The following is a 26403-nucleotide window of genomic DNA, read 5'->3' as shown; positions in this document are numbered from 1 at the left end:
AGGAGAGGGGAAATAATCCTGGATTAACAGCTTTAAAATGCACGTGTTTCAAAACAACAACTTGATTGGATCCTAATCATTCAAATTCCCTAATACAGCCAATAAGCATACTCATACACACACACCAGCTGAGCAAAGCAACCAACAGTTGTACTTGCATCAGATAAGTGAAATTTGCTAGATGTACAGTATGTGTGTGGGTGTGTGTGTGTGTGTGCACTGTTTATCCTGTATTAGTGTGTCTCACTGACTTAACTAGAAAGTTAAGCGAGGAGCTCCTCTGAAGGGATTAAGGAGGAAATTATCTGAATATGGAGACTTAAAGCTGAAGCCGTTTAAACGGAAACAGGAGGAGGGAGATCTGAGCTGAGAGGACAAAAAAGGAATGTGAGAGGCAGCTCTAATGTTTGTACATACTTTCATATGTTCATTTGTGGAAAAAGCCTCCTTGAAGTCACACTCAACCACTCGCATTTGCTTCAAGACCTATAAACAATTTGTTCAACCTTTCAATGAGGCCGTTAAGGCTGCTCTGTGAATCATGGATACTGTGCTTGGTTGCAGGAGCAGTTTATGAATATTCTCAGACGTGACAAAGAGCCTGGAAAGGAGACAGAAATTTAGACAAGCGGGACAAGAGGATGCAGAGGATGAAATTGACACCCCTGACTTGTGCATCGACAGGAAGCTTTGTCTCATCCATCTAGATTGATGTATTTTAGGATGTGGCCATGCATTCTAACTGAATTAATGGCATAATAGGATGGATTGTTATCTAACCCAAGAGGTTGACAGCCACAGGGTGAAGCCATGTATCAAATGATCTTTATCTTCTGCTGTGAATCCTTGTCCTGCAAGGAAAACTTTCTTTAAGATTAATAGTTTTTTTCTCTTTTGTTTACTCTGCAGAAACACATTGTGTCCTTTAATGAAGCACAGAAATGTTATCTTAATCATTAATCTCTGTTTTTGGTCAATAAAAGTATTTTAAACTGTCCCACTGTCCATTTCTCCATGTTCACACATCTCTGCATTTCCCCAGTTTGTGTGTGAGTTTTGTTTTTCCTTCTTTGTCTCGTGTGTGCACGCGCCACAATCTTGGCTGGGAACATCTGTCTTTCAGAGATAACACAACCAGGGAATTAGCCATGCTGTCTTACAACCAAGCATCACATCTCACTATTACAGCCTCCTTAATTCTCCTCTATTACACCTCTGTGTTTGTGCAGATGAGTGGAAGCAATGTGCTGACAGAGTCAGGTCCTTGGGGGTGGGTCCATGCCAAGTTTAAGAATAATACCATACCAAGCGTGCTACATCTAATCTGTTAATGCATTATGGACACTCCACTCACTGGTTGGTTTATTAGGTTCACATGCGAGCACCAGATTGGACCCTGTGCTTTGGCAACAGAACCTTTATTTAGATTCTACAAGGCGCAGGAAACATTCCTCACATTTTGATCAATATTGACACGATAGCATCATGCATTTGCTGCACATTTCTCAACTGCACATCTGCAATACAAATTTGCCATTATGCCATATCCTAAAGGTGCTTTACCGAATGGAGATCTGGAGATTGCGGAGGCCATTATAGCACAGTGAGCTCATTCTTGTGTTGAAGAAAACAGTTTGAGACGAGTGCAACTTTGTGACATGGTGAATTATCCTGCTGGAAGTACAGATCAGAACCATGCAGTTATAATTTTATGGAAATGGTAAGAAACAATAGTAAGGAAGGCTGTAGTGCTTAAGCAATGCTCAGTTGTTGCTGAAGGTAGTATTAAATATTCCTGTCTTGCAGTAGGGGGTTGTGATACAGACTTTTTAAATTTTTGGGTTTGCCCCCTAGTCTCGGTGAAAATAATTCATTTTCTGTAATGTATAAAGACATTTTTGACAAACTCTGTCACGTTGGGGCTTTGTAAAAGATCCAAGTGCAGAGATCGACTGTGGCAACAGAGTTCTTTCATCTAGAATGACAAGGTGAACTTAAGGGGGGATCCCAGAAAAAGAAGATTCTTGAACACAGCCAGAGCGAAGGAAGAATCCAGCAAAGAAAGACGAAAAACTAGGCGCTGAACTACTGAGGAACGGGCGGAAAATAACAAAGAAACTAGATTAACTAATCATAAAAGATGTGGAGCAGCTGTAGCAGAGGGAAAGCAGGGAAACAGGGAGAGGGAAACAACACAGGGAGCTGATCTAAGACTTAAATGGATCTACATACCAAGGGATATAGACTAACACAAATCTATGAGAATACATGAGAACAAAGAACAGAACCCAAGATTAAACAAAGAAAAGAAAAGGATTCAACCTGTATGGCAACAGGTTTCTAACAATTCTGAACACTGAGAAATTATTGTAATAGGCCAAGAGCTGTAAAAGAATAAGACGAAGTTTAAAACACAAAAGACAACCAAAATCTGACCAAACAAGTACCACAGCATTCATAACTTTGAGAATAATAAATATCTTCATTATCATTGCAACGAAATTAGGATAGAGTATGTCTGTATTACGACAGTCAGAAAGTAACACCCACACTATAAATAAACACTTTTACCCCCAAACCTTGCTTCTATGTGCTCAGTCAGTAATGAAAAAAGGAGCAAAAATTTAACATAGACATGGACAAGTTTGCTATGAAGTAATCTGTGTGGCCGGCGTAGAGTTTTGACCTTACCTGAGTTGAGCAGCAGGTCACAAATACCCTCCTGGAAAAATGACAAAATATTCCCACGAATATCTTGGAGCTGGAGCTCTTAAAGGTTGTTGAGCCAACATTATATTAAATGTTTAAGAATGGGATATTATTAAACTCTATTTGTGTGCAAAGACAAGTGTCTCAAAAACTTTGACAACATAGCCGCTTTCTACATTAGAGAAAAGTCTTACAGAAACATGTTTTGGCTCAGTGGCAGAGAGGAGTAAATAGCGATTGGATAAAAAATGAGGTGGTGTTCTGTTGGATAAGGGTATAATTCAGAGCTTTTTCTGGCTCTGAATTATACATAGTGATGCATTGTTTTGAAGTAAAAGCTCTAAACAGTCAGAATCCAATTATCTCTCCACATATCGCACCTGCAGGCAGAGCAGTGTCTCTCGACACATCAGCAGTGGCAGATTACTCTTTGAACTGTACTTTTAGGGGAAGTTCAAAAGCTCAGGAAGAGTTAACAAGGTGATGCATGAAAAAGAAATCATGGGAGGTGCAGAAAGCAACTCAAAATAACGACCCAACTAAGAGGTCATCGACTGTTTAGGTAATGGAGATGGATTTTTGCTTTAACCCTGTCATTTGGGTTCTTTTGAACTTTTATTCTCACTTATTGGTGCAGCTGCAAAGATGAAGGAAAAAGGGGATACATTGAAATTGAACAGTGTGAACAGTGTGTTTTCTGTGCATCAGAACTAAATAAAACTTTTAATGAATGTCATTGTGGGAGAAAAATAGATTTTTTTGAAAAGTGATAATGTTGTATGCTTTGCAAGTCCGTACAGTAAAAACAGCATTTAAACAGTTTTGAATGAGTGGCATTGAAGGGATGACGATTCCTTTTCTTTTGCACAGCCAGAGAACACAGTGGGAGTCCTGCTCACATGGCTGAATCAAAGAAGGTCAGATTCAAACCATAGAAAATAAAGAAAGGAACTAAATCAGAGATGTTACACAACCTCAAATACAGTACCTACCAAAATAATTGACTTCTATTAAACTTTTGTCATGCAAAAACCATAAACAATTTGCCTTTGAGATTCTTAGGGGACTCAGCAAACATGCTGTATATATGGGGTCTGCTTAAATGTGAATACTTTGCCCTAAATGCAAACACTGGACTTCTCCGTGAACTTGCCATCATGATGGTGAAACTTGGTAGTGGCACTAAAACAGCTATCAGCTACCTTAGATGACTTTCATGTCTAAAAGTCAACTAGTTTCGTTGGTTATCAAAAATGCAATCACTTTCATGGCTCATAAAACTGAATCATTTTAGGTCGAAGACAATTTCGAGGGAAAATTTGGAAGAGGAAAAATTTCTATATTACAGCAAAATTCTCCCAGCAATTTGTGTGATTTATACTCGTATATAAATCCACTCAAGATAAAAATAAGAGAAAACCTTTTGGGTCTGATTTGCGCTATAGAAAAATGATAAAGAAAAGAAGAAAAAATGTTCCTCAAATACACCTTCTGGCAGCTGCTACACCGTTTTGGTCCATTTCATAAAATCAAAATAAAATACAATTAAAAAACTGTATAAAGGATTCAAAATATGTTTGCGGCACTATGTTTAACATAGCAAGTTTGGATAAGCTGATAGCCTCAGTCACAGTGAGGGGCACTTTTTCCTGATTACAATCCGTGGCGTTCCACACTGCAGACTAACAGTCAGATGTGGTGCCAATAAAATGAATTTCTGCCCAAGCAGAGAGCTCTTTGGGGCTGCTGATGTGTCTGACTGAGTGCCAGATTTAGTTTTTATTCCTCATTAGTTCTCAGAAGCTGATTGACTGAGCAAACTGCTTCCTCTCCATCATAAATCAACCTGCTCTCTGGGAGCGTGCACACGCAGCAGCAAAACATGAACTCACCAGGGGGCAAATCTTGGGGCTTAGGTAATGGTTTAATCAGTCACTGACAGGAAGTACAGTGATATTGTGATTACTAATTTCCACATGACCGCATTGCGAGAGTGTGGGAGAGCTGGATTCTTTCTTCTATAATAAAAGTTCTCGGCACCACCTTATTATTTTCTTCTAAAGAACCCTTTTTTGGCTAATGTGTAATTTTTTCAGCATTTGCTCTTAGAATGCTGCAGTAATTTGAATTCCTATGAAGTGTGGAGAAGAGGGGAAAAAGAAGCACTCAGTTGATTTTTTATCATCTTCCTTATTATCAGTTTGAGAGCACAGAGAAGTTGCAGCACAAATCTGGTAGATCTCTAAATGAAACTTGTAGAGAGACTGAACAGTGGGTTATATATATATATATAAAAGTTTATGTTGAAACATGCTAATTAATTACTGCTCTATATTTCAAGCAGTCTGTTTGATCTCTTGTCCCATTGAGAGAGACAGTGGCTCTTTGTCTCAAACTTAAAGGGTCAGAAGGAGGAGAAAACAGACTTAGGCTCTAATTACAGAATCTCTGCAATACTTTTTGCCACCACCTCCAGGCAGGGAGTACATATTTTGTGCCTTGTCTTTTTCTTTGCATTCATGTTGCCCTCTCTGCTATACCCACCCCTAAAACTGTTTGCAAGGCTGTGCTCAGTGATATCATGGAGGGAAAATCAATTCAATTTCTCAAAGCACTCTGGGTAGTCTGAGTCCATACGCCATCTGGATGCCGCTCTGTTCTTGTCTGTGTTCTGTTCCCTGGGAGCCGGCCGCTGCAGCTATCAACTATTTGGCAAGCAGCTTTATTACCAGCCTTGAATGCATAGCAACAGTTACCATCATCCATAACCCTTGGCAAGAGATACAAGAATTAAACTCATCTATTTTATTAATGATGCAAAAGGTTGGTTTTTTTCTACCATTTAATGTATTTTCTGCTGTTCTAAAGCAGCTTGAAGTGAGGCCGGAAAAATATGTCTTTAAACAAAATCACTTTAATGTTTGGCAATAAGATGCATTCCATACACAAAATGTGTTAGCCTGTAAAGGGCAGAGTTGTCATTTGCGTTTAAATTTAGAAAATGGGTTTCACAACTTTCTAAATTGAAACTTTATGATTCATTGGTACCAAAATATAAAATATTTTACAAGTGAATAAAGTGCTTTGACCTATTTTCTGAATATATACTCTGAATATATATACTACTTCCACAATTCTACACTTCCATATAAAAGTGGCCTAACAGTTGTACAGTATAGGATCTAAATCACTGGTGCTACAATTGTTATTGCCCTGTTAATATCTTTAAATTATATGTAACTGTAAAAACAAGTTAAGTAAATGAAAACACTAAATATGAAAATACGCACCCCAACATTATTTTATTTTTTTATCCTTAATTTCTTTTGAGTTATTTCAGTTGTTCAGTGCGATCCCACATCAACCGCGAGGTGGCGTATGTCGCATTGGTGGCATAGAGAAGGTTGGGCACAGAAGAAGAATAAACCTTCCTAGATGCTAAAGGAAGTTCGACATGTGTGTTTCATCTTTTCTCAATCGCAGGTCAGTAAAAATGTATTTTGACGCATCTATATTGGTATCCTTTGAGTTGAAGAGGTTATTAAATCGAGTGTCACATAGTGAGTCTCGTTGTTCAGTTTGTGATTAGTATTGTGTACAAAATGTGACATGTTTCTGAAAGCTAATTAATTCTAATGCTAGCGGCCTTTGTACGTGTGTGAGCTAACCGAGGGGCAGCTGAGGGACTGTTGAATTGTGTTTCGTACTTCTTGAGACGGTTTCCACACTAAGGACATTATTTTAGTGTCTTCATTTGTAAAATTGACACTTCTGTATAGGTTATTGCAAAAAAAACCCCCCAGAGAAACAATATTGTTATGACATCCAGTGAGTAAGTAATGGCTGCCTATATGTGAAACTTTGTAAAGAGACACAGCATTAGAGACGAATTACACCTTATTCAGTTTTGTGGTTAAATAGTAGTTTTTGTGTAAGAAATAACACACTGTTATTGTTTTAAAACAATGAATACAATTAAAAGCTAAAATGCTTAAATGTTATAGTACGTTTTATTTGTGCAAAATAAAAGTTGTAAAAGCTATTTAATATGGTTAAATATATTTATTTTGATAATTAAAAATACAAAAAATTCTGAGAAAAAAATTTGAGTTAAAGCACTAACTAAAAAAAGCTAATATGGTTTTGAGAATTAAAAGCCATTTGTGAATAGATTTTGTCATTTCATAAAATTCATAACGTTAAATGGAGCATGTTAAGAGAATTCTCGTTTGTGATGTGCTGAATCAAAGAGTTATCTGTTGGAGTTACTCAGTGATGCCTGAAGTATTTGATGCATGAAGTATTGTATACGGATTATTTTCATTGTGCAGAAGACGAATAAACCTTCCTGTTAGGTGCTAAAGGAATCTCAACGTGTGTGTCTCATCTTTTCTATGTCGCAGAGTCGCACATTGAAAGAACGAAATTTACACTTCAACCTGAACCCGTCCAAGGTTGGTGGGTAACATAGCTAAACTGTATGCTTCAAATTTCTAATTTGTAATCCATGACTTCTTTTATTCTTGGAATATAAAAATGCTTGTAAAGTACGACTCAGGGTCTGCTGTGTTTTGGGCATGTTTTTCTTTCAAAGGACCTTGAAACCTTGTTGAAATGGATTCTAACACTGGATTCTATCTGAAAACTAAAAGCTAGTAGTCATATTGATTTATAATAGAACTTGCCAAATCTGCGCAGAAATGCTTCAAAAAGACACAAATTTAATCTTTTCTCGTGGCAATTTCAGTTCCCAGAAATAAAGAAAGCTGAGTAGAGCTGAAGAAATCATGAGAGAGGACGCAGGGTTCTGAACGATCAAGAGAGATTCTCTAAAGATCCTGTTTCCTATATACTCCAACAATGTGAAATGTTCTGAGTGCTTCTCTACTGTCAGTAGGTGGTTGCACAAATTAGTAACAGCAAGGGTGCCAATAATTGTATCTACAGTGATTGTTTAAAAACTATTATTACTTGTATGGATTTTTTTCCTTATTGATTTAGTACACTCAATTTAAAAGTTGGATCATTCTACAATTTTCAGTGGAAGATTTGCTACTGCAATACTGCCTTTATTTTATTGATTTATTTTTTACCAGGGATGATATAAATGTAGTTGGCTCTGTACACATTCACCCTGTGACAAGGAGTCAGAGGAATATCCTGCTTCAAATGAAAAAGACAAAACCAAAAGTTGGTTGACTCACACATAAAAGGTGTTAACAACCTCGCATATTGTGAATTTGTTGCTTTTTAAGCATGTTTCACCACAGAACTGATTAGCATGTATAATCTCCCATCAAAAGACTTTGTTCCCAATACAGATCTGGGTAAATCATAAATAGTCATTTAGCCTCAGTCTGATACTTCTTTAAATAATTCTCATATATGCTTGAAACCTCAGCAGCTTTAAAGTGCAATGAAGCAACACACTGCATTTCATCAGTGTTGCATGCTCTTCATCATTATTGCGATTGTGTCCCATTTAGTTCACTCACCACCACTGACGTTCCAGTTACTGCAGTCTCTCTTGTCCATTTTTATTGACAGCTACAGACATGTTGTCCCACTGGGAGTTTCTGCAGGACAGCTTTGATTTGCTGCTCCATTGCAAGGCAGGCTATGTTAAGAAAGGTAAGATATTGTTCTTCTGACAACATCTTCTAAAATGTGGATTGCTTCATTATTTGTTTCTAAAATTGAAACCACTCCAGAAGCTTCATGTTTACCAGCTTCATCCAGTTCAAATCAAGTTTTGATGTGTATTGGGTGATCCTGTTGGAACTCACAGTTGTCAAAATTTCAAACATCGATAATTAAGCCTGAATTCATACTCAAAAATGTATCAATAAAGTCATCATTTCTTTCTCAAAATGTATCTGATTCATCAGCCACAGTCTTCTGTAAATTCATATCTTGATTTTGCTGATGTTTTCATGGGCAGGTTGCTGTCATGGTACGTTAATTCTGGTATGTTTATGCTCTCTTAATATAGCTTGTTGATAATTTGTATCATGTCACATTTCAGTACTGTTTCAGTTAGCAATATGCAGACAACTTGCAGCAAAGTATGTTTTATATCAATTAGAGTTTTGCTTTGAGACAAAATGTAATGACTGATTTTTCAGCTGGACACTATATAGTTCTCCTTCGCAAAAAAACTGAGCAAACCATGTCGACCAGATCTCTCCTTTAACTGTGAATATCATTGCAGAGTCAGATGCTACAAGGCTTTCTTTGTGTGTTGGAAACAGTATGTGTATATCAACACAATAGTGGGCATGACTTCAATTCAGACTGCTAAGGTGTTCATGTGAAAATAGATTGTGATTTATTTTTAATTGGTGTGCAAATTGTGACCACATAGCTTACTGTAGTTACAGTTTACATGAAGTCTAAGACAGTAGTAAGGGAACAAAGTGGAGTTGAGCTTCAAAGACTTTTATTCCAAATTATTTAAAAATGTCTTTATTAGGAATCTAATTGGATACAGATCAGATTCTTATTTGTAGTTGTGCTGTGTTTACTGCTGTGTTTAAGTGCATTAAATACAGCCATGTAGATTAGTATATTCTGTCACGAGTGTTTCACTAATCACTAAGCAAAAGAGCAAGCAAATCCTGTGGTTCTTTGGATTTGCAACCAAAACATACTGAAGTTGGATGTACTGCCAATTAGACTTCCAATTTCTGAAGTAAACGGAGAACAGCATTAGCTACTGTGTGTTATAAGACTGTTGGGACTTCTGTGTCAGAGGGCACACATTACATAGATGTTGTTGCAAAACATGACATGATCAGCAAGAGTCAGACAGATTTTGGAAAAGCATGAAAGTCCCTTTATTGTCACTCACACTTTAATATAACATCAGCTTCATGAACTGTTAAATGCACTGTGACAAAAAGAAAACGCCATGTCTCTGATTTTAAGTTGTAAAAGGACATCTATTAACAAATGCATTAAGTGGGGATTCATTAGTGTATGAACATATTTTATTTTAATGATTTCAAATATATAAATCTGTGTCCTTCATGATGTAAATTTGTCTTTGGACAGGATTACTCCTATCTCACAGAGAGCTCACATAAGGTTAAAATGGCCATGCCACATCCCCCTCTGGTCCTTGGTATGTTATCTGTTTGTCGAAAGTCACAGCCTAACCCAGATAACCTGTATGAAATGGAGATAAGCGGGGAGTATTATCACTTTCTCTTGTTACCCTGTCTCTGGATTGAAGGGTACTTCAAAAGGCAGCTGGTCTGCCTGTAGCTCTGTAGGAAAAAGAGAGGATGACACAAGCCCAGCTTGTCTTTGAATAGCAGGTGTACCTTTTCCTTTTATTCTGGGCCTGAATGAGAAATGATGGTCAAAGCACAGAATCAAAGTCTGTTTTTTTCCTACTGTCAGTAGCAGCAGAGCAGAGGCTAACCGGAGATACAAATTTTCATTTGATATCAGTCAATACTTGTTGGTGTATATGCACACATAGAAGTGTGTATGTGAGTAAGTGTTGGCGCTGATACGAGGAAACCAATAACAAATGCCTAATTTGAAATAAAAAAAGATTTCAGACTTTTCTTTAAGCATTCCCCCTTGTCCTCTTGCTGCCAGGAGAGATTAATAACCATGGCAGCAACTCTGTGAAAATCATATTGCCTTCTGTTGAAAATGCATTGGCCATGATTGGTCTATGAAAGGCCGCGAGTTCAAGGGTTGCAGGGATACTGGGGACAGTGGAGTTAGAGGGGATGTGTGGAAAGCTGGGGCATGTGAGAGGAAGGGAATGGGATGATGGGAAAACAAGATTGAGGGAAGCAGGGAAGTGATGGGGAAAGGAGTAAAGTGAAGAGGATGAGGAAGGGAAGGAGAGAGTGGGGAAGAATGTTGGTGAAGAGAAGTGGATGTGCTGGAAGTGGAGGCTACATGGGGGTCCATAGAGAGAGCTGTGTGTTGTAAAATGATATGGTGAAGATTGGAGAGAGCAGGGGAAGGTGGAAGTGGATTGGGGTTAGGAACTCCCAGAGTCACAGGGTGTGTAAAGCTCTCCTGTGTCAGTGGGAGACTGACATGGAATGAGTGCTGAACTTGTCTTTGCAACAAATCTGGATGAATCAACTGAGGCTCCATCAGGCTGTGAAGGGGCACAGGTTTATATTGTTCTTGTGAAATAAAGCAACTATCTGTCCGTGTGCCATGTGTGTAGCTTGTCTCTGTGTGAATATCTGGACTTTCTTGTATCTTTTCCAGGACTTTCTGCATGTGCTCTCTTGCTTGCTCCTGGAGGACACGATATTTGTCCATCTCCTCTGCTGAAAAGCTGATTGGTGTAGTGGTCTCTACATCTGTGTGTTTGTCATCCGTCTTAATCTCCTGCAGACAGAGATTTTGGATACTGCTGGCGTTTGACTCAGCAGTGTTAAGAGGACATATTGAACTGACACCCTCTGTTCCAAGGGCCTCGTGGATCTTAGCTTCTTCCTCTCTCTTCTTTTCCAGACTCCTCTCCAGCAGACCCTTTTTTTCCTTTGCCTTTCTTTGGATTGCAGGAAGTTTTCCAATGAGAGGTAAAGTCAACGTCTTGGACCCTGCCTGTGGCAGAGTCTTACTAGGATGTAACTCTGGAGAAGCTGTGTCTGAGATGCTAGTTGCATCGGAAGCAGAGGGTAAGTGGTCTAGCCGTGAACTTGTCTCCTTTAGCAGTAAGTGATTTCTGTCACAATTGAGGTTTGGCCCTTTTAGCCGTAAAATCTGGGGGAATGACTGGGAAACTGACAACATGGAGGGAGTGAATTTGGGGTTGCTGTGCTTCCTTGTCTCCAGGGAGATGTCTGCAAACATTGACGATGCTTTGCATGAGCTGACAGACAACCTATCTACAGTGATTCCTGAGCAGGTACTGCTTTTGCTCCACTCACAGCTTAGCTCTGACAAGCTGGTACTGCTACAGGGGCTGCAGGAACGTGGGCTATGGCATCTACTACCCTGTGCACCTATTGCAATATGGCAGTTGGAAGGATGTTGGCTTGCCCACCACTCAGGGCTTGAGAAGTGCCTTGAACTTGACCGCCTTGAGCCTCCACACCTCCATGTGCTACATGGGCTGTCTCTGTTGTCACAAATTGACTTGGTGCATGAAATGGACCTACTTGTTTCCCTGTCTTCCCAGCTATCACTGCTGCCAAAAGTCCACCTGTCAATGCTGCTCCTGTCCCAGTCTACATCCTCTGGCTTCTCATGTCTCTTGCTCCAGCAGCAAGGACTTGGGTTAAGCCTTCTCTCATGATCCCACTCGGCTGATTTATATTTTGGGCTCCATCCAGTCCTTAACCTGCCTTCCTGACTGCCTCCAGCAGAAGCACCTCTTGTCCACTCCCTCTGTTGGGGGTCTAAAGTCAGGCCTCTGTCTCTGCAGCCTGAGCGCCTCCCTGATTTCCAGCTCTCACCATGAATGAATTCTCTGTCCCTGTGGAAGAGTTTTTTCTTTTTCATCGGGCCGCTACCACAGCTGTTGTCAGGGTAACAGAAGTCAATGAAACTCCTGGGGTTGCCATGGTGACCCCTTTCCCAAAACGGTGTTGAGTTGCATCCCGGCGACAAGGAACGAAAGGAGAAGTGGGACCGCCAGGGAAAAGCGGCTGTATCTCCTGCTCGCTCTCTCTCCCCTACTGTTTCTCTGAGCCTGGTGAAGACTCTGTATGGTTCTGTCTGCTCAGTGTCCAGCTCTGACTTGAATTTACCACAGTGGCTCCTATGAGACCTCCTCTTTCTGACAGAGACAGATACTGGCTCTGCCACACATCTCCCCAGGAGACAGTCGCTGCCTGCACCAGCCACCCCCCTCACCCTTTTCTTTCTTTGTCTCCTTTTCTTTGCCCATGTCTCTTCAGTGTCTACTGCTCTACAAACTGCAGAGACAACACTCCTTACTTTGCACTTTGCTAATCGCTGGTTTTTTGAGGACCTTTCTTTGTTATCCTTCTTCTTCTTTTTCTTTACCAGTTTGTGTTTCTTTGTGTTGGTCTTCCTCTTTCTGGGTGACACTTTTGGGACACCCACATGTGACTGTGGCTCTCTGGCAGACTTGTGTATTGTCTCACTCCCACATTCACACCTGGACGGGCTGATGCACATCCCTTGTGTGCCAGGGTGGGTGACAGACTCTAATTTACAGCTCAGGGTTGTGATGGCTCTCTTCCTGATCCCTTCTGCACCCTCTAATCTGCCTCCCAGAGGATTCTGTGAGTTTGTGTCAGAGCTGTCACTCTGAGTAGGGTCAAATGGATGGGGGGCTGCCCCCTCGCAATTTTCCTCACTTAGCATGCACTTTCCTTTGTCTGATTCTGTTTCAGGTGATGGAAGGTTTTTGTTTTCAAGGAGCAGATGTGCTTCTGTCTCTACATTGATATGTTGCTCATTTTTTACCTGTCTGTGTGTTCTAATCTCATGTCTTTCTTGTCCTTGCAAACAGGAATGTGTATCTGCTGTATGAACAGATGGCACAAATGGATTTAATTCACCTGAAAGAACACACAACAATTTTTGTTGCGACTCTCGCAGATCTTCACTGAGTCTTTCTGCAGGTCGAAGATTTGTGCAGAGCGGCTTGCAGCTGTAGGAGATTTGTGGTTGAGACTTGGTAAATTTAAGCAAACTGACAGGCCATCGTAGTCGGGTTGAACCGTCTTTGCCTTGCACGTATAGAAAATCACCTCCCGCCCTCTTTCTCAGTGTCTCTTGGTGTCTTTCTGCAACTCTGTCTTTCTGTTTGGTGTCCATGTGAGACACTGCCAGTGCAGTGCTACATACGGTCATCGAGGTCTGCGACTGTGAGTCTAATAAGTCCTGGCTGTGATTATCACTGACTGCAGCAGAAATAGGAAAACGTTCCATCTGTTCCTCTTTTCTTGCAAGCTCTCTGGGGATTGGCTGCGTGTCCCTTAGCAAGACACTGTCAGAGCTGGACTTATCCTTTTCACTTTCATCTGCTTCCCCTCGTTCTCTGCCGATATCTTCCATTATAGCCTTTACTCTTTCCTTCATCTGTTTTCTCTTCTCTCTCTCCTCCTCCTCCAGGTCAGAAAAGACAGAGGCAGAAGGCTCTAGTCTGGGCCCTCTCCGAGAGAAACAGAAGGACACTCCGAGCCTGCCTCCCATCCGCCCTGTTGTAGGGGAAGGCAGTTGGGGGCAAAAGCTGTGGCAAGACTGTGGATGCAGTGCTGGAGAGTCTGTGTGAGATGGTGAATGGATCAGTGGAGACTCTTGTAGAGCTGTGGCTAAAGATATTTGTGAAAGAGATTGGCAAGAATGATCAGACTGATGGCTGAAAGTCCTGGAGTCTGTAGTAGTGATTTGCTGGAGTTGGTCACAGGCTTTAGAATTGTCCTCTGAGCTGCAACTTCTTTGGTCCACATCTTTTTCTTGCATCTGACTAAAAGCTTTAACTGCACGCCTTAGCCCATAAGTCCTTCTTGGAACTCTGCAACAAGATAAAAAACAGAAAAATATTTTATTTACAGCTTGATTTTTATCAAGATATATGACTTAACAGTTGCTTAAAATCTAATCTATGAGCCTCTTGAATTAAATACTACTTGATGTTCACGGTTCCTATTCCTGATTCCCAGTATGCATTAAATTAAAGGGGCAGTATTATGCATTTTCCAGGCACATAGTACCATTTTATAGCACAATCAAGTAACTATGTTGCGTTCACTTGTTGTAAAAAGACTGTATATATCAAACAACTCAAAAGAAATTTGACATTGCAATTTAAAGCAATGAAATTTAGCCTCTGTCTCTTTAAGAAGCTTCTGCTCTTTCTGACAGTCTGGCTTCAACACATTTGTACATTAAGCCGTTTACAACGTTATTAGGAGCGTTGCACTGTGAAGTAGTTCTTATGATAAACTCAGCAGATGCACAAGTGTTTGCTAATTGCTGCTGCCACTAGTCTGAAGGAGGTGAGTGGCGGGGTTGCTGGGTAGAGGTGCTCTGTGAGGCTGAAGCTCGACTTGGAGACTACAGCTTAGAGTAAGAGCTATGTGGAAAAGGAGTGCTCAGTGAGAGCAAGTACCCTCTGAATGGCTGCCATAGGAGATTCAGTAATTTCTCAAGCAAGCATAAAATAATGAAAGCAACACTCCAGGTATTTTTTTTCATGCGGGAATAACATAATATGATGTAAAGCTCAAACAAGTAAATTTTACAAAATACCCCCCCCATTTAAATACAAAGCCCACCCATCTTTGACATTTATGTTTTCGTATAACATTTAAGTGAAAAATTTGCAGCAGAAAAGCAGTGGGATACAAACGCCTGGGAGCTGAGGTCTCAGAAAAAACTTTCACTGCAATCTTAGAAATAATTCTAAGAATTATTCTTTCTAAAAATTTATTTAAGGTATTTTTGTTTGCCATTAACTTAGGCAGATGGATAGTGCCCTAAGTGCTATATAGGCACAAACTCGTTAAAATAAAATGGAACTAAATGACAGCAGAGAACCATTTTAAGTCAGAAGTTTGAAATGATAAAATCTCTGGAAGAATGGTGCAGTCCAGTTAATTTCTTCGTGGTTCTAAATCAAGGTAATTAATGTCCAAAGTGATACGCCAAAAGCAAACCAGAGCACACCCTTGCAACTTCAGGACAGGCTTAACTAATGCCACCCTTGCCAAGTTATTTATATTTATGAGGGGCATGAGAAATAATCATGCTAATGTTTGGCCTGCTTTACTCAATCATGAGCAAGCATAGGAATGCATATATTATATATGAAACAATTAGAAGGTAAAAAAACTCACATTACACAGATCCCCTTTTCAATTGTGATATACAGTTGTGTTAAAAAGAAAACAGTGCATTTAAAAAGGGAGAATTCCCAGCATGCAAATCCATGAGGAACACTGCAGTCTGTTCCAAAGGGAAAAATAGCAGTGTCTGCAGTTTTTCTCACATTCTCAAACCATTAATGTATAAACTTAAAAAATTTTGACCATTCAGCTTTGTGAATTACTAATATTTAGTTGTTTTAAATTATTATTCATCTGTATTTGTGGTGAATGGGGTCAACCTGTGAAACATCCCTTGGCACGATATCTGCAATGGTTTAGATGTTCTGTGTTATTTTATGATCTTTTGGATGAGTAATTGATCTCTCTGCTCCTGGTAAGGTTAATCAAGGTTCAACATTTTCTCCATTTACAGACAATTCCTTTCACTGTGGTGTGGTGCAGTCCCAGAGCCTTAGAAATGCCTTTTAAAACTTTCTCCAAACTTATAGATGATAGTCATTTTATTTTTCATGTGGTCTCAATTTTGTTTTTTGTTTTTTTTTAGATTTGTGCAGGATGTGTTGTTTTTTGGCCTACTTCGTGTTGTAAGACCAGTTGTTATAAATGATTTTGGGAATCTACAGGTTTGGCAGTTATGGGAGATAGTTTTTGTGAGTCAATCTAAACCAAAAGTGTAGTTATTTACAGGTATTTCATGTTTTAACAAATCCTCAGCCTAATGGCATAATTGCCCAAGTCCCAATTTAAAGATATAAGACTTGGGCAATTATGCTATTAGGCTAATGAAATGCAGTTTGAAGCTGTGAAAAATGAAAGATGTAAATAAAAAATTTAAATATGCTCTGAACATTGAGGCAGAAACTGATGCAATCTCAAAGGATTAATCTGACATGAATAACAAAAACAAAAGTGCAAAAGAAGTTTTTCTTTCATAGCAATGTCATCCACGTATTTCATCTGTTTCTGAAAAAAAAACCAATTTAATAGCAAAGAAAATAAACACAATCAAGATGATTATTAAGCAACGTACACTTTCAAACCTGCAGGCAAGTTTCATTTATACACTTTGTTTGCCAATATCATTAATTTTAAGTTGCTCCACTCCTCGCTCTCCTCTAAAAAAACTACATCTCCTTCACCTACAAATCATCCACTCTCCACGTGTCAGCAAGAATGTGTCTTTATGTTATATTTACTTCACCTGTGGCCTATCTAGGCCAGCTGAGTGCTCTCAAATCTGCGCTTGCATCCATCAAGTCTAAGAATCGTTGACTGGATGTGACGCACTCTAACCCCTCTGGACTCCTGCCACTGGTCTCATTACACACAGACTGCTGCAGTTGGACACACATAAACACACACGCCAACACACACCCCTCCCGCTCACCGCTGGCTTTCTTGCTGCAGCTGTGCAAGTTGGTGAAGACGCCTGAGAGCCTTCTCCTGTTTGCGCTGGTCCTTCCATGATTTTGAGGCCACGTTGCGAACAAACTCTCTGTGCTGCAGTTCCTTTAACCTCTGTGGGAAGCGGACAAATAAAAGGGGTGGGTGGTTGGGGAGGAATAAAGATGACAGAGGGAAGGAGTGAGAGAGAAATTAGTTTTAGAGGTTCTCTGCAGGCAGCTGTCTTTCAAAGCTGTCAGCGAGCTCTGTTTGCAGATGTTCTCCCCCAAAGCTCATGGGCAATTAACTTCATTCAGCTTGCAGAAAAAGTATTTTTTTCCGTTAACACACAGCTTGAGCCCAAAACACTACCAAACAGTGAAGAGCGTCCTACAGAAGCAGTTCACAAGAAGGAGTCATTGATGCTGTTTCTGGGCTGTTTCGACGACTTTCATTTGTATTTTACTCGCTTCAAACCAACCGCACAACTTTACGTGAAATAATCAGCCACTTAGCAGCTTAGTTTTAAAAAATTTCTCCACTGATTACTGCTTTGGAAACAACCACAAATATTTGTTAGTTGTTCTCAAAAATGCCTATCAAAAATTTAAATAAAATGACAATTGAAGAAGTCCACAACTATAAAAAAAAAAAGGATGGCAAATGCAGAATAAAAAATATTTATTAAAAGCAGAACAAAAATGACATTCAATTAAAGCTAACTCGGATATGAAGTAATCCAACAGGAGCACAGCAGAATAGCAGCTTTCTGTTCCCTTAAAGTCTTGACATGTTTTGGTATTTTATTTTCTAAGAAGTTACTTTCTTTTCTTTTTGATGGTCTGCTCTGAGCATTTTTCACAGTGTGCTTCTTTATTGCTTTTTGCTTCATAATGCCACCTTACTTTGACCACAGCACAGACATTTGCACTGGCTGCCTGTATCTTACAGGATGCACTACAAAATCCTGGTACTGACTTTTAGAGCTCTTCATGGACAGGCGCCAGGCTATATTAAGAACCTCATCCAGCCTTATGTTTCGACTAGGAGCCTCAGGTCGTCCAATCTGAACTTGCTGATGGTTCCTCGGACCCTTTTTAAGACTCGAGGAGACAGATCTTTTAAAGCTGTGGCGCCTCGCCTCTGGAATGAGCTACCTTGTACCATTCGATCTCTGGATTGTATAGACACTTTTAGGAAACAACTTAAGACCCACTTTTTTAAATACTGTGTTTTATTGTTTTGTATGTTGCTTTTAATTATTTTATTTTTTACACTTTGTGCAGCACTTTGTGACCCTGGTCTGTGAAAAGCGCTATAGAAATAAAGTTTACTTACTTACTTACTTACTTACATTGTACATCTGCTGACCATAATTTAAGGGTGGTGTTAAATGATTACTTTTTTTGGTGAAGACAATTGTTTAAGCTTAAGCTTTGATGCAGAGCCAGTTACATACAGTCCATCAGGTATAACACAATGTAATCAAATCTACTTTATCATGAAATCACAAATGGCAACAGACCAACTGTAGTTCTGCTGAGATTAAATGACAAATGCTAAATACTAAATCACTGACTTCTAAAGACAACTGGTTGCCCTAAATTGTATCAAAGTGAAAGTCTTGAATACTTGAAGCTTAATTAGATTTTTATTTATATATATTTTTTAAAAGCTATCCTTTTTTCTGCTTCATGATTAGAACTCTTTGTGATAGTCTTCAAAATTGAATTTCAACAAAATACATTGAAGTTTGTGGTTATAATATGAGAAATTATATAAAAAAAGAGTTCCTTCCTTTCATTTTTCCCCTGAGGAGAGAACAATATTCTCATTATATGATTAGCTTACCTAAAAAAAGAATCTCCAGCTTTGTAAATGGTTTATCTTCACACGCGGACAGCCTACATCAGGCAGTAAAACTCTAAAAGGTCACTATGCTCTATAATGCATTTTAAAGCCATATCGGGGAATCAAAACTGTTTTTGGAGAGGAAGACATAATTTGTTCAGTGCTCTTAGAGGAGAAAAAAAATACATGCTTGCTTAAAATGTTGTGCTGTCAGGTTTTGAGGGTTTTTACGGATTGTGAAGGGCTTAAAATAGACTCCTTCATTATTCCTGCACATTGAATAAAAGTGCTAAAGGGGAACAAGTGACTTACAATGTATTGCCAAAAGGGCTTTGACAAACATCTGTATGTGGGAGTGAGATGAGGCATCATCTCTGCTTGTTTGGTAATGTCAAACAGATCAAAACAAATGCAAGAGGTGGGGGGAAAAATTAAGTGTTTTTTTTTTTTTTTTTAATGTGGCAGGTTAATTAACTTGGTCATATCTATGTGGGTGATATTGTGTGTTACAAGATTGTGTATTTATGTGAAGCTGTAGCAATGGGTGCACTGGTTCTTCCAGGGAAACAATGATTCATGCCCCTCACTCCGGTTTCCTTTTCTGACATGCTTTAATCCTTCTTTTATCCATGCTTGGCAGGTGTGTGTGTGCACAGACTTTTTGTCTCCATGTACGTTTGAAGGGTAGGGATGCGACTCAGGAGTTTGGGAATAGATGCAACCTTGTGCACTGCTTTTTCTCTTGCTTTCCAGTATATTTTATTTTTTCTTCTCTGTGAACTCAGGGTTTGTTTATCTTATGTATTTGTGAATTGAATGTTGAGGTGTAATTTTCAACAGGATTACGCCAGATGTACTTTTAGATTGTGTCACACTTATTATCTGCCCATACAATATGTATCGTACACATGCACTCATCAGATTAGCTCCTCACTCATCAGATTTATTTATATACTCACTCATTTTTGCAAGCTGGATCTAATGCAGGAGCTGACAGTTGTCAGGTTAATCTCAGCTGAGTCTTACACAAGCTGGTGTCTTTTTACATTATCGAGTGATGCTTAACCTCCCACTCTGCGCTCACTGACGATAGCTCTGTGTATATGCCACTAGGACTGCGGGTTTTAGATCTCTGATACATGTGGATGCCTAAGCGGTGTGGATGTTCGTCATTTGTGTGGCTGCGAGCGGTTATGATGCCAAGCTTATTCTTTGGCTATTATTAATCATGCTGATTTAAAGAGGCGTATATGATGAACCACTGTGGTTGGTAAAAAAAAAAAAAAAAAAAAAGGAGAAAGAAAAGATCGAAGTTTCTGCACTGTTTGTAGCAATCAGTGATTTAAACAGACCAGTCTATGAGAGAACAAATATATGAGGACGAATACCTAATGCTCTTCTCTTATAAAAACAATGCATGTAAACTAGTACTTTGCAAGCAAAAAGTCCTTTAGTAATAAGTAGAATCCAATGAAATCTATTGGGAACTTACTAAAATAGACAAAGAAGAGAAAGAGAGTAAGGTGGTTAAAGCAATAACTAAACAAAACCTACAGCTGATGGACAATTTTAAAACCAACATCCCCTGTTTTAATAAAAAAAAAGCATATAGATATGAAAAACAACATTATTACAATTAGTCACAACTTTTATGCAATGCAACATCTGAGGATAAAGCCTACATTTCTATTTTTCTTTTTTTTTTTGTTAAGCTGTTTTTTTTGCAATGCCCTTCTGGAATTTTCCTTAGCTAAAAAACATGCACAAGATTTACAGAAAGTGGTAAGGACAAATGAGTACTTTTTTGTTAAAGTCTTTGCATAATCATACACTTCATTACACAACCTTTTGTTCATTAAAGCAACGACTGATGGGGAACCTTTAGGTGTTTTTGTGGAGCTCCAACATCTAGCATATTTAATATCTATGTTTTTTTTGTTCACTCCTTACCTGTTAAAGTGGAAAAGAATGTTAGTTTTGTAGTTGCAATAACTAAAGGTTAACCTCAAGACTCTTTGCTCTCTAATAAAAATGTCTCATTATTTCTTTTAGCCATCTGGCTGATGTATGTCACCTTTCTGACTTCTGAAATAATTTAATATGCACAGTGATAGAACTCAAAGAATTGGGCAAAAGTTACACAGTGGAAGCATTTAGACACATACATTACTGGTTTTTGACTCTTAAAGAATTTGTTTGCATTATGAAGACACAAATTTGACAAATTCATTTCAAATACTTCTCCTGGTCCAGAATTTTAGATTTGTACTAATGTTTTATGTTTATGATAATTTGTATTTGTTTTGTGGTGTCAACACGTTTAAGAAATACTCAACTATGGATGACTCAAAGTTGGTTCCAATCCACTTGGAGAACATAAGGGGTGGCAGTTTTGGAAGGCATTAGAGGAGACATGCTAATAGGCTGATTGCTTTTTCCCCCCCCCAAAAAAATAAATGCAATGTATAAAAGATCAATGCATATAATCAGCACTAAAGGCTGATAGGGCCCTGGATTCAGATATATTTACCCTGGAATCGATGACTAGAAAAAGGAGACAAAGCAAACGCAATCAGCTTCCATTCACCAAAGCCAATACTCCTGCAGGGAAACTGTCTTCAACTAGAATTTCATCTGTTTGCTCTGCAGGCAGAGAGTACATGCATCCTCTTTTTTTCTGCATGTGTGTGTGGAGGTGGGGGTGTCCATGTGTGTGTTCACACAGCACCCCTAGCTGCTGTCAGCTCAGTGCCGCATGCAGCTCGTTTCATGTGCCTGCCGTCGGCTAAAACAAAGCATTAACATTGGCCTGCAGTTGCCTCAATTCATTTCCAAAGAACAATGACAGAGGAGGAAAGGCCCCTACTCAATGTTTATTTCATGATGCACAGTGTGGGCGTTCAGAAGTGGGAAGCGCTTTGGCTTGGTTGAGAGATCGCCTTGTGTTTGCGGACAAGTGTACAAGGGTAAATGCATGTCTGAGCGCTTTAGCGTGCAAGTATATGTCTTGGCATGACAAGAGATAGCTTTAGGAGAATGGGCTATCAGCAGAACCTTCAGCTTGTTAGTCCAAACTGGAGGTGAAGTGGATGTAGAAGGAGGAGAAAACCTTTTTCTAGTGGTCCACTGGCTTCAACTTGTCCAAATCAGAATAACAAAGCTGTGCTTTAGCCATGATTATTAATGATGCTTATTTGTTTTTTTCAAGAAAGCATAAAGTGATGGAAGAATAAATAATATGCATTCTTGTGTACTAGATGCATAGAAATTAGTTGTTTTAAAATTTAGGCTTGAGGGGAAGAACGGAATATTCTTGTATAATAGACTTGTGGCTTAAGAACTTTACATATTATTATGTTTTTGTATTCCAGTTGTTTTGATAACTGTTTATTTATCAATTGTTTGAACTATTTTTCATTCAAGTTTAACAGTTTACTCTTTGGAGCTCTTCTTTTCAGCTCAAGTTCATCACAAGAGAAGACTAAAGTTTTCTCTTTGTGTTCTGCAGGAAATAGGACAAACCAGCACAGTGATTATGAAAGATGGTGAAGAGCTGGATCTCAGTTAAAGGGCCAGCTCATAAAATAAGACTGGGATATATGCAAAAAATGTGCTAAAGTTGGAGTTGCCCTTTCTTGTAAGCAGCTATAAAACGGACGCCCTAAATGTACCTATAAACAATTAAGAGATGCAGGGATGGAAACTAAAGATTGTAGTGTGATGTGCTTTAGACCTAAAGGGGATTAATGTTTATATAAAGCAATAGCTTAATGTTTTTTCCCTATTTAAGGTTTGAAGATTTCAGTTGTCAAAAATATTTTAATAAAGTACAATTATAAAATATTTCCAATATGGCAATATTGTTAAGTCTGTTATGTTTTATTATGCATCTCAACTACTTTACACTTAATTATTTTCGAGTTCTTTCATCAAAGCAAAGCAAATCTTTTACTTGATTAATACAAAAAATATAAATCCTAAGAATAAATTCTGCAACACTTTGTATAGTAGATGAGAGAGAAAGAAGCGCTACAGTTGTCACACTCTTTCTGCTGGGAAACAACCAATTGGGCAGACTGTCATAGTAATAATAGCACAGCTTTCCATCAGCACGTAAAAATGCTATAGTAACACATCCAAATTCTACTCTAGGAAATAAAAAATGACGCCTATTTGTTTGTCTATATATTGCCAGATCGAGTTCAAGTGTGCCAGGTGCATCTTTCTGTACCTGCTTGTGCGCGTGGTCGTAGGAGTTGATGTGGTTGTCAAACTCCTGATGTCTCAGGTACTGCTTGTCACACAGTTCGCAGTAGAAAAGTGATTTCAGATCCTCGACCGAGCAACCCAAAGCCCTCTCCGTGCACTCCTGGAGGGAGAAAGATAGAAACATTCAAAATGAGAGCATAAGGGGTTAGAGGGGCATAGAGAGTGAGAAGTGGAGCGAATGGCAGACTGTTATCCATTTACAGCGAATCTGCATCCCAGAGACATCAGCAATAATAGCCTCTACATGAGCTCTGCATAAAACTGTTAAACGACATCCTATTAAAGAGAGTTGCCTTTACTGGCACTGCTGGAGGCTGAACAAAGACTCTGAATCCCCATGCTTATGGCAGCTCGAGCCTGGGGGTAGACATTTAACACAGCCACAATAATATTAAACCTCCGTATGTACCGTGATGGCAAATACGGAGAGTCCGACTGTGGAGGAAATAACATTGGATAGACAGGAAGCATAGCCATCTGAATAGTACAATTTAGACTTCTGTACAGCGGGAAAATCTTGGATATGTAGAAAAAAAGTTTCAATGCACACAAACGGGTAGGCAGAATAGCACAAGGACGGAGACATACACACAGTCACACATGTGCTGTGTAAATGGCATGTGGACCCAAGGGGATAAATTGCCTGTCTGCATGCTCGCATCAGCCAGCAGGCCTTCTTGGACCCAGAACCTTGCACAGTGCTGTCTGTGTACAATAGGTGTGTGCACTTGTTTGTGTACTGCTGCGTCTGTGTGTGTATGCATGTGTTGAAGTGTGTGTGCATTCATGCCATGCTCTGCTTCAGAATGTAATTTCCCTGAGGCTAGGGGCTGCCAATAAACACTATTGAATTCTGTTCTACACTGACATGATGGGAATTTAATTTGAGGTTGTCACTTCTTTCTCTCATACTGCCCTTTTTCCTTCCCTCTGTCCATTCTCTTCCTCCTCACATTCCCCAGTCTTTTTTATGCTCCTCCTTTCAGTCAATTAATTTTTTCTTTACTTCTCTTCTCCCTTTTATTTGCTCTATTTCCATGTTTCTTACTTCCTGGTGCTCTTCTTTTCTGTTTGTGAAGTCTTGGGTCATTCAGTGAGAGATTCTTTTGGCACCAATTGACTTCGGTAAACACCAGTTCAGACTCCAGAAATTGGGCAGTTATGTATCAAAAATATTTTGTACACGTGAAGCAAGCCTTGTTACCTTGTAGAATAAAATGTCTGAGAAAGATGGGTTTGTGTATTTGTAGAGAAGCATGTATGAGTGTTCAAACAACTTGTGTTTACGATATAGTCCAGTGTAGTCTGTGAATCTCTTTCTCAACCTGATCAGACTCTTGAAGGGGATGAATTAAAACAGCTTATGTTGCATTCATAGATGGTGCTGATCCAATTGAATATTAGTCTTAGACTCAGTACTGAGGTCATTTTTGGATTGGATATCAGACTGAGGCCACCAATCTACCTGCAAATCCAGACTCTGTTGTTTTATGCGACTGTTCATGTTTCGACTGATAATATTCTGGAAGTGTAGTCAAAAAATTGTTGCACTTAAAATGCATATAATCAGATGTTTCAAAGACATAAATGGAAATATATTTTTTAAATTTGACAAGTTACTGAAATTTCAAACTAAGGCAGAGTCAGTAATGGCAGCCTGCAGTGAGTTGACAATTTGTAGCTGCAGAATGAAAAATATGCTGAGCATCAATTTCTAGAATAACTGGAGATATTTTTTGTCTTGCAGACAAAACACAGGACAGATATTCGCTATGTATTTTGTGCAAATAGAGTAGAGAAAGTTCTCTGAACTTGCTATCAGACAGAAAGTGGCTTTATTTAGTGTTTTTTTATTTATTTTACTTTCATTTGCCATAAATCATAACAGATTTGGAAATATCAATACTACGGAAAACCTTTACCTAAGGTGGGTTCTTTAAAATGTTTAAATTACATAGAGATTCCTGCAAGACTAAGCGACCTTAATGGTTCTATCTATGCAATCTGGCAGGGAAGTGGCTGCAGTCCAGAAAGACGGTGCTTTGTGTGGCTCACTGATTGTTCTATGGGGTTAGATTATCCTGAGCTGTCTCTGTAGCTATGCTGCTATAAGCTTAGGCTGCTGGCAGACCAAATTATCACTTTTCTTCACTCTGCTACTTCCTTCTTCTTCTACTCTTCAATTTGTCTTATTTGCTGTTAATTCATATGCTAAACTTTACTTTTTCTCTCAGTTTTTTTTCTTTATATGTAAGATACACTGGTTTGGCATTCGGTTTTGGCTGCGGTCCTTTCCTGTTGGAGTATATCGACTGAAATAATGCTGCCAGCAACTAAATATTCTCTCTCTGCTATAAACTTTTTACCTTTCATTAACATAGAATTAACTACTATGTCTGTCAATCTGTTGCTTTTTTGAGTATTCTGCTTTGTCCTCTTAAACCCTCAATCATGGCAGATGGCTGCTTGTACAGAGCCAGGTCCTTGTGCAGGTTTCTTGCTTTTAACAGGGAGGTTTTCCTCTCCACTGTCGCTACATACATGCATGGTAGGAGGAATTGCTACAGAGTTAATGACATAATGCAAGCGATTGGCTACCGTCTACTGCTGGGTTTCCTTAGACAGAAAATGTTTTAAGCTAATTTGAATAATGAACTGAACTTAAACACTGTTTGATAAGTAGGATTAATTGAAATGTATATGATTGAGCCAAATTACTTTTGTAATAAAGTGCCTTGAGATGATGTGTTATGAATTGGTGCTGTATAAATAAACTGAATTAAATTGAACAGAATACACCAATTCTGTAACCTTAAATTCTCAGGTATTACATTCTGCAAAGCTACAAAGCTTAAGTACAAAATCCTTTTCTGCCACAAACAAGAACGCCTCCACACGTTTATCCATTTCTTTTTAACCGAATACGCACACATCATGGGAAAGACAGCTTGATCCTACCAAGGATCAGGCTGTCGGTCAGTTTCTTATAGACATAATGGGTGAAAAGTAGGGGTGGACTGACAGGACTCTTTCAGACTGAAATCAACCCTGGTGGAACTGACATATATCGATCCTTTGTCTCTTGAAGTGTGTATGTGTGTGCCATGATATTGATCTGACCTGCAAGCTTAAGTCACTTCCAGGAAATGATCCAATCACAGAGAGCAGCCTTCACAGGAGACAGACTGCAGTGATGAGGTAGAAATAATGCATGCGTTTGTGTAGATGCACATGGTTCCATGTGTACTTTCTAGAAGTATGTGAATATGATGTATTTTTGGTCTGGCCTTTCCTCGGGATATACTTTAACACCGTCCTCTCACTTCCCTGCATTCTGTCAGGATAATTACTTTTAACAATGAAATATAGAGAGGAGTGTACACACGTGAAAAAAAAAAAAAGA

At 39.0% G+C, this 26403-nt stretch overlaps 1 protein-coding gene across 2 annotated transcripts in view; it reads right to left on the bottom strand.

Moving 5' to 3' along the window:
* Positions 1-9146: 9146 nt before the first annotated feature.
* Positions 9147-26403, bottom strand: part of znf804b (zinc finger protein 804B) — a 58611-nt gene continuing 41354 nt past the window's right edge. For both annotated transcript variants that reach the window (XM_032559306.1, XM_032559305.1), the window contains 3 exons: positions 22963-23100; positions 16885-17015; positions 9147-14182 (listed from right to left, as the gene is read on the bottom strand). In XM_032559306.1, the coding sequence (XP_032415197.1) occupies positions 10354-14182; positions 16885-17015; positions 22963-23100 (4098 nt within the window). In that variant the 3' untranslated portion in view covers positions 9147-10353. The remainder of the gene's footprint in view (positions 14183-16884; positions 17016-22962; positions 23101-26403) is intronic.

The sequence above is a fragment of the Xiphophorus hellerii genome, chromosome 3, assembly GCF_003331165.1.
Source record: "Xiphophorus hellerii strain 12219 chromosome 3, Xiphophorus_hellerii-4.1, whole genome shotgun sequence".
NCBI classification, from domain to species: domain Eukaryota; kingdom Metazoa; phylum Chordata; class Actinopteri; order Cyprinodontiformes; family Poeciliidae; genus Xiphophorus; species Xiphophorus hellerii.
Note: the sequence above shows the minus strand (reverse complement) of the source record. Positions and strands in the feature narration are given on the sequence as shown.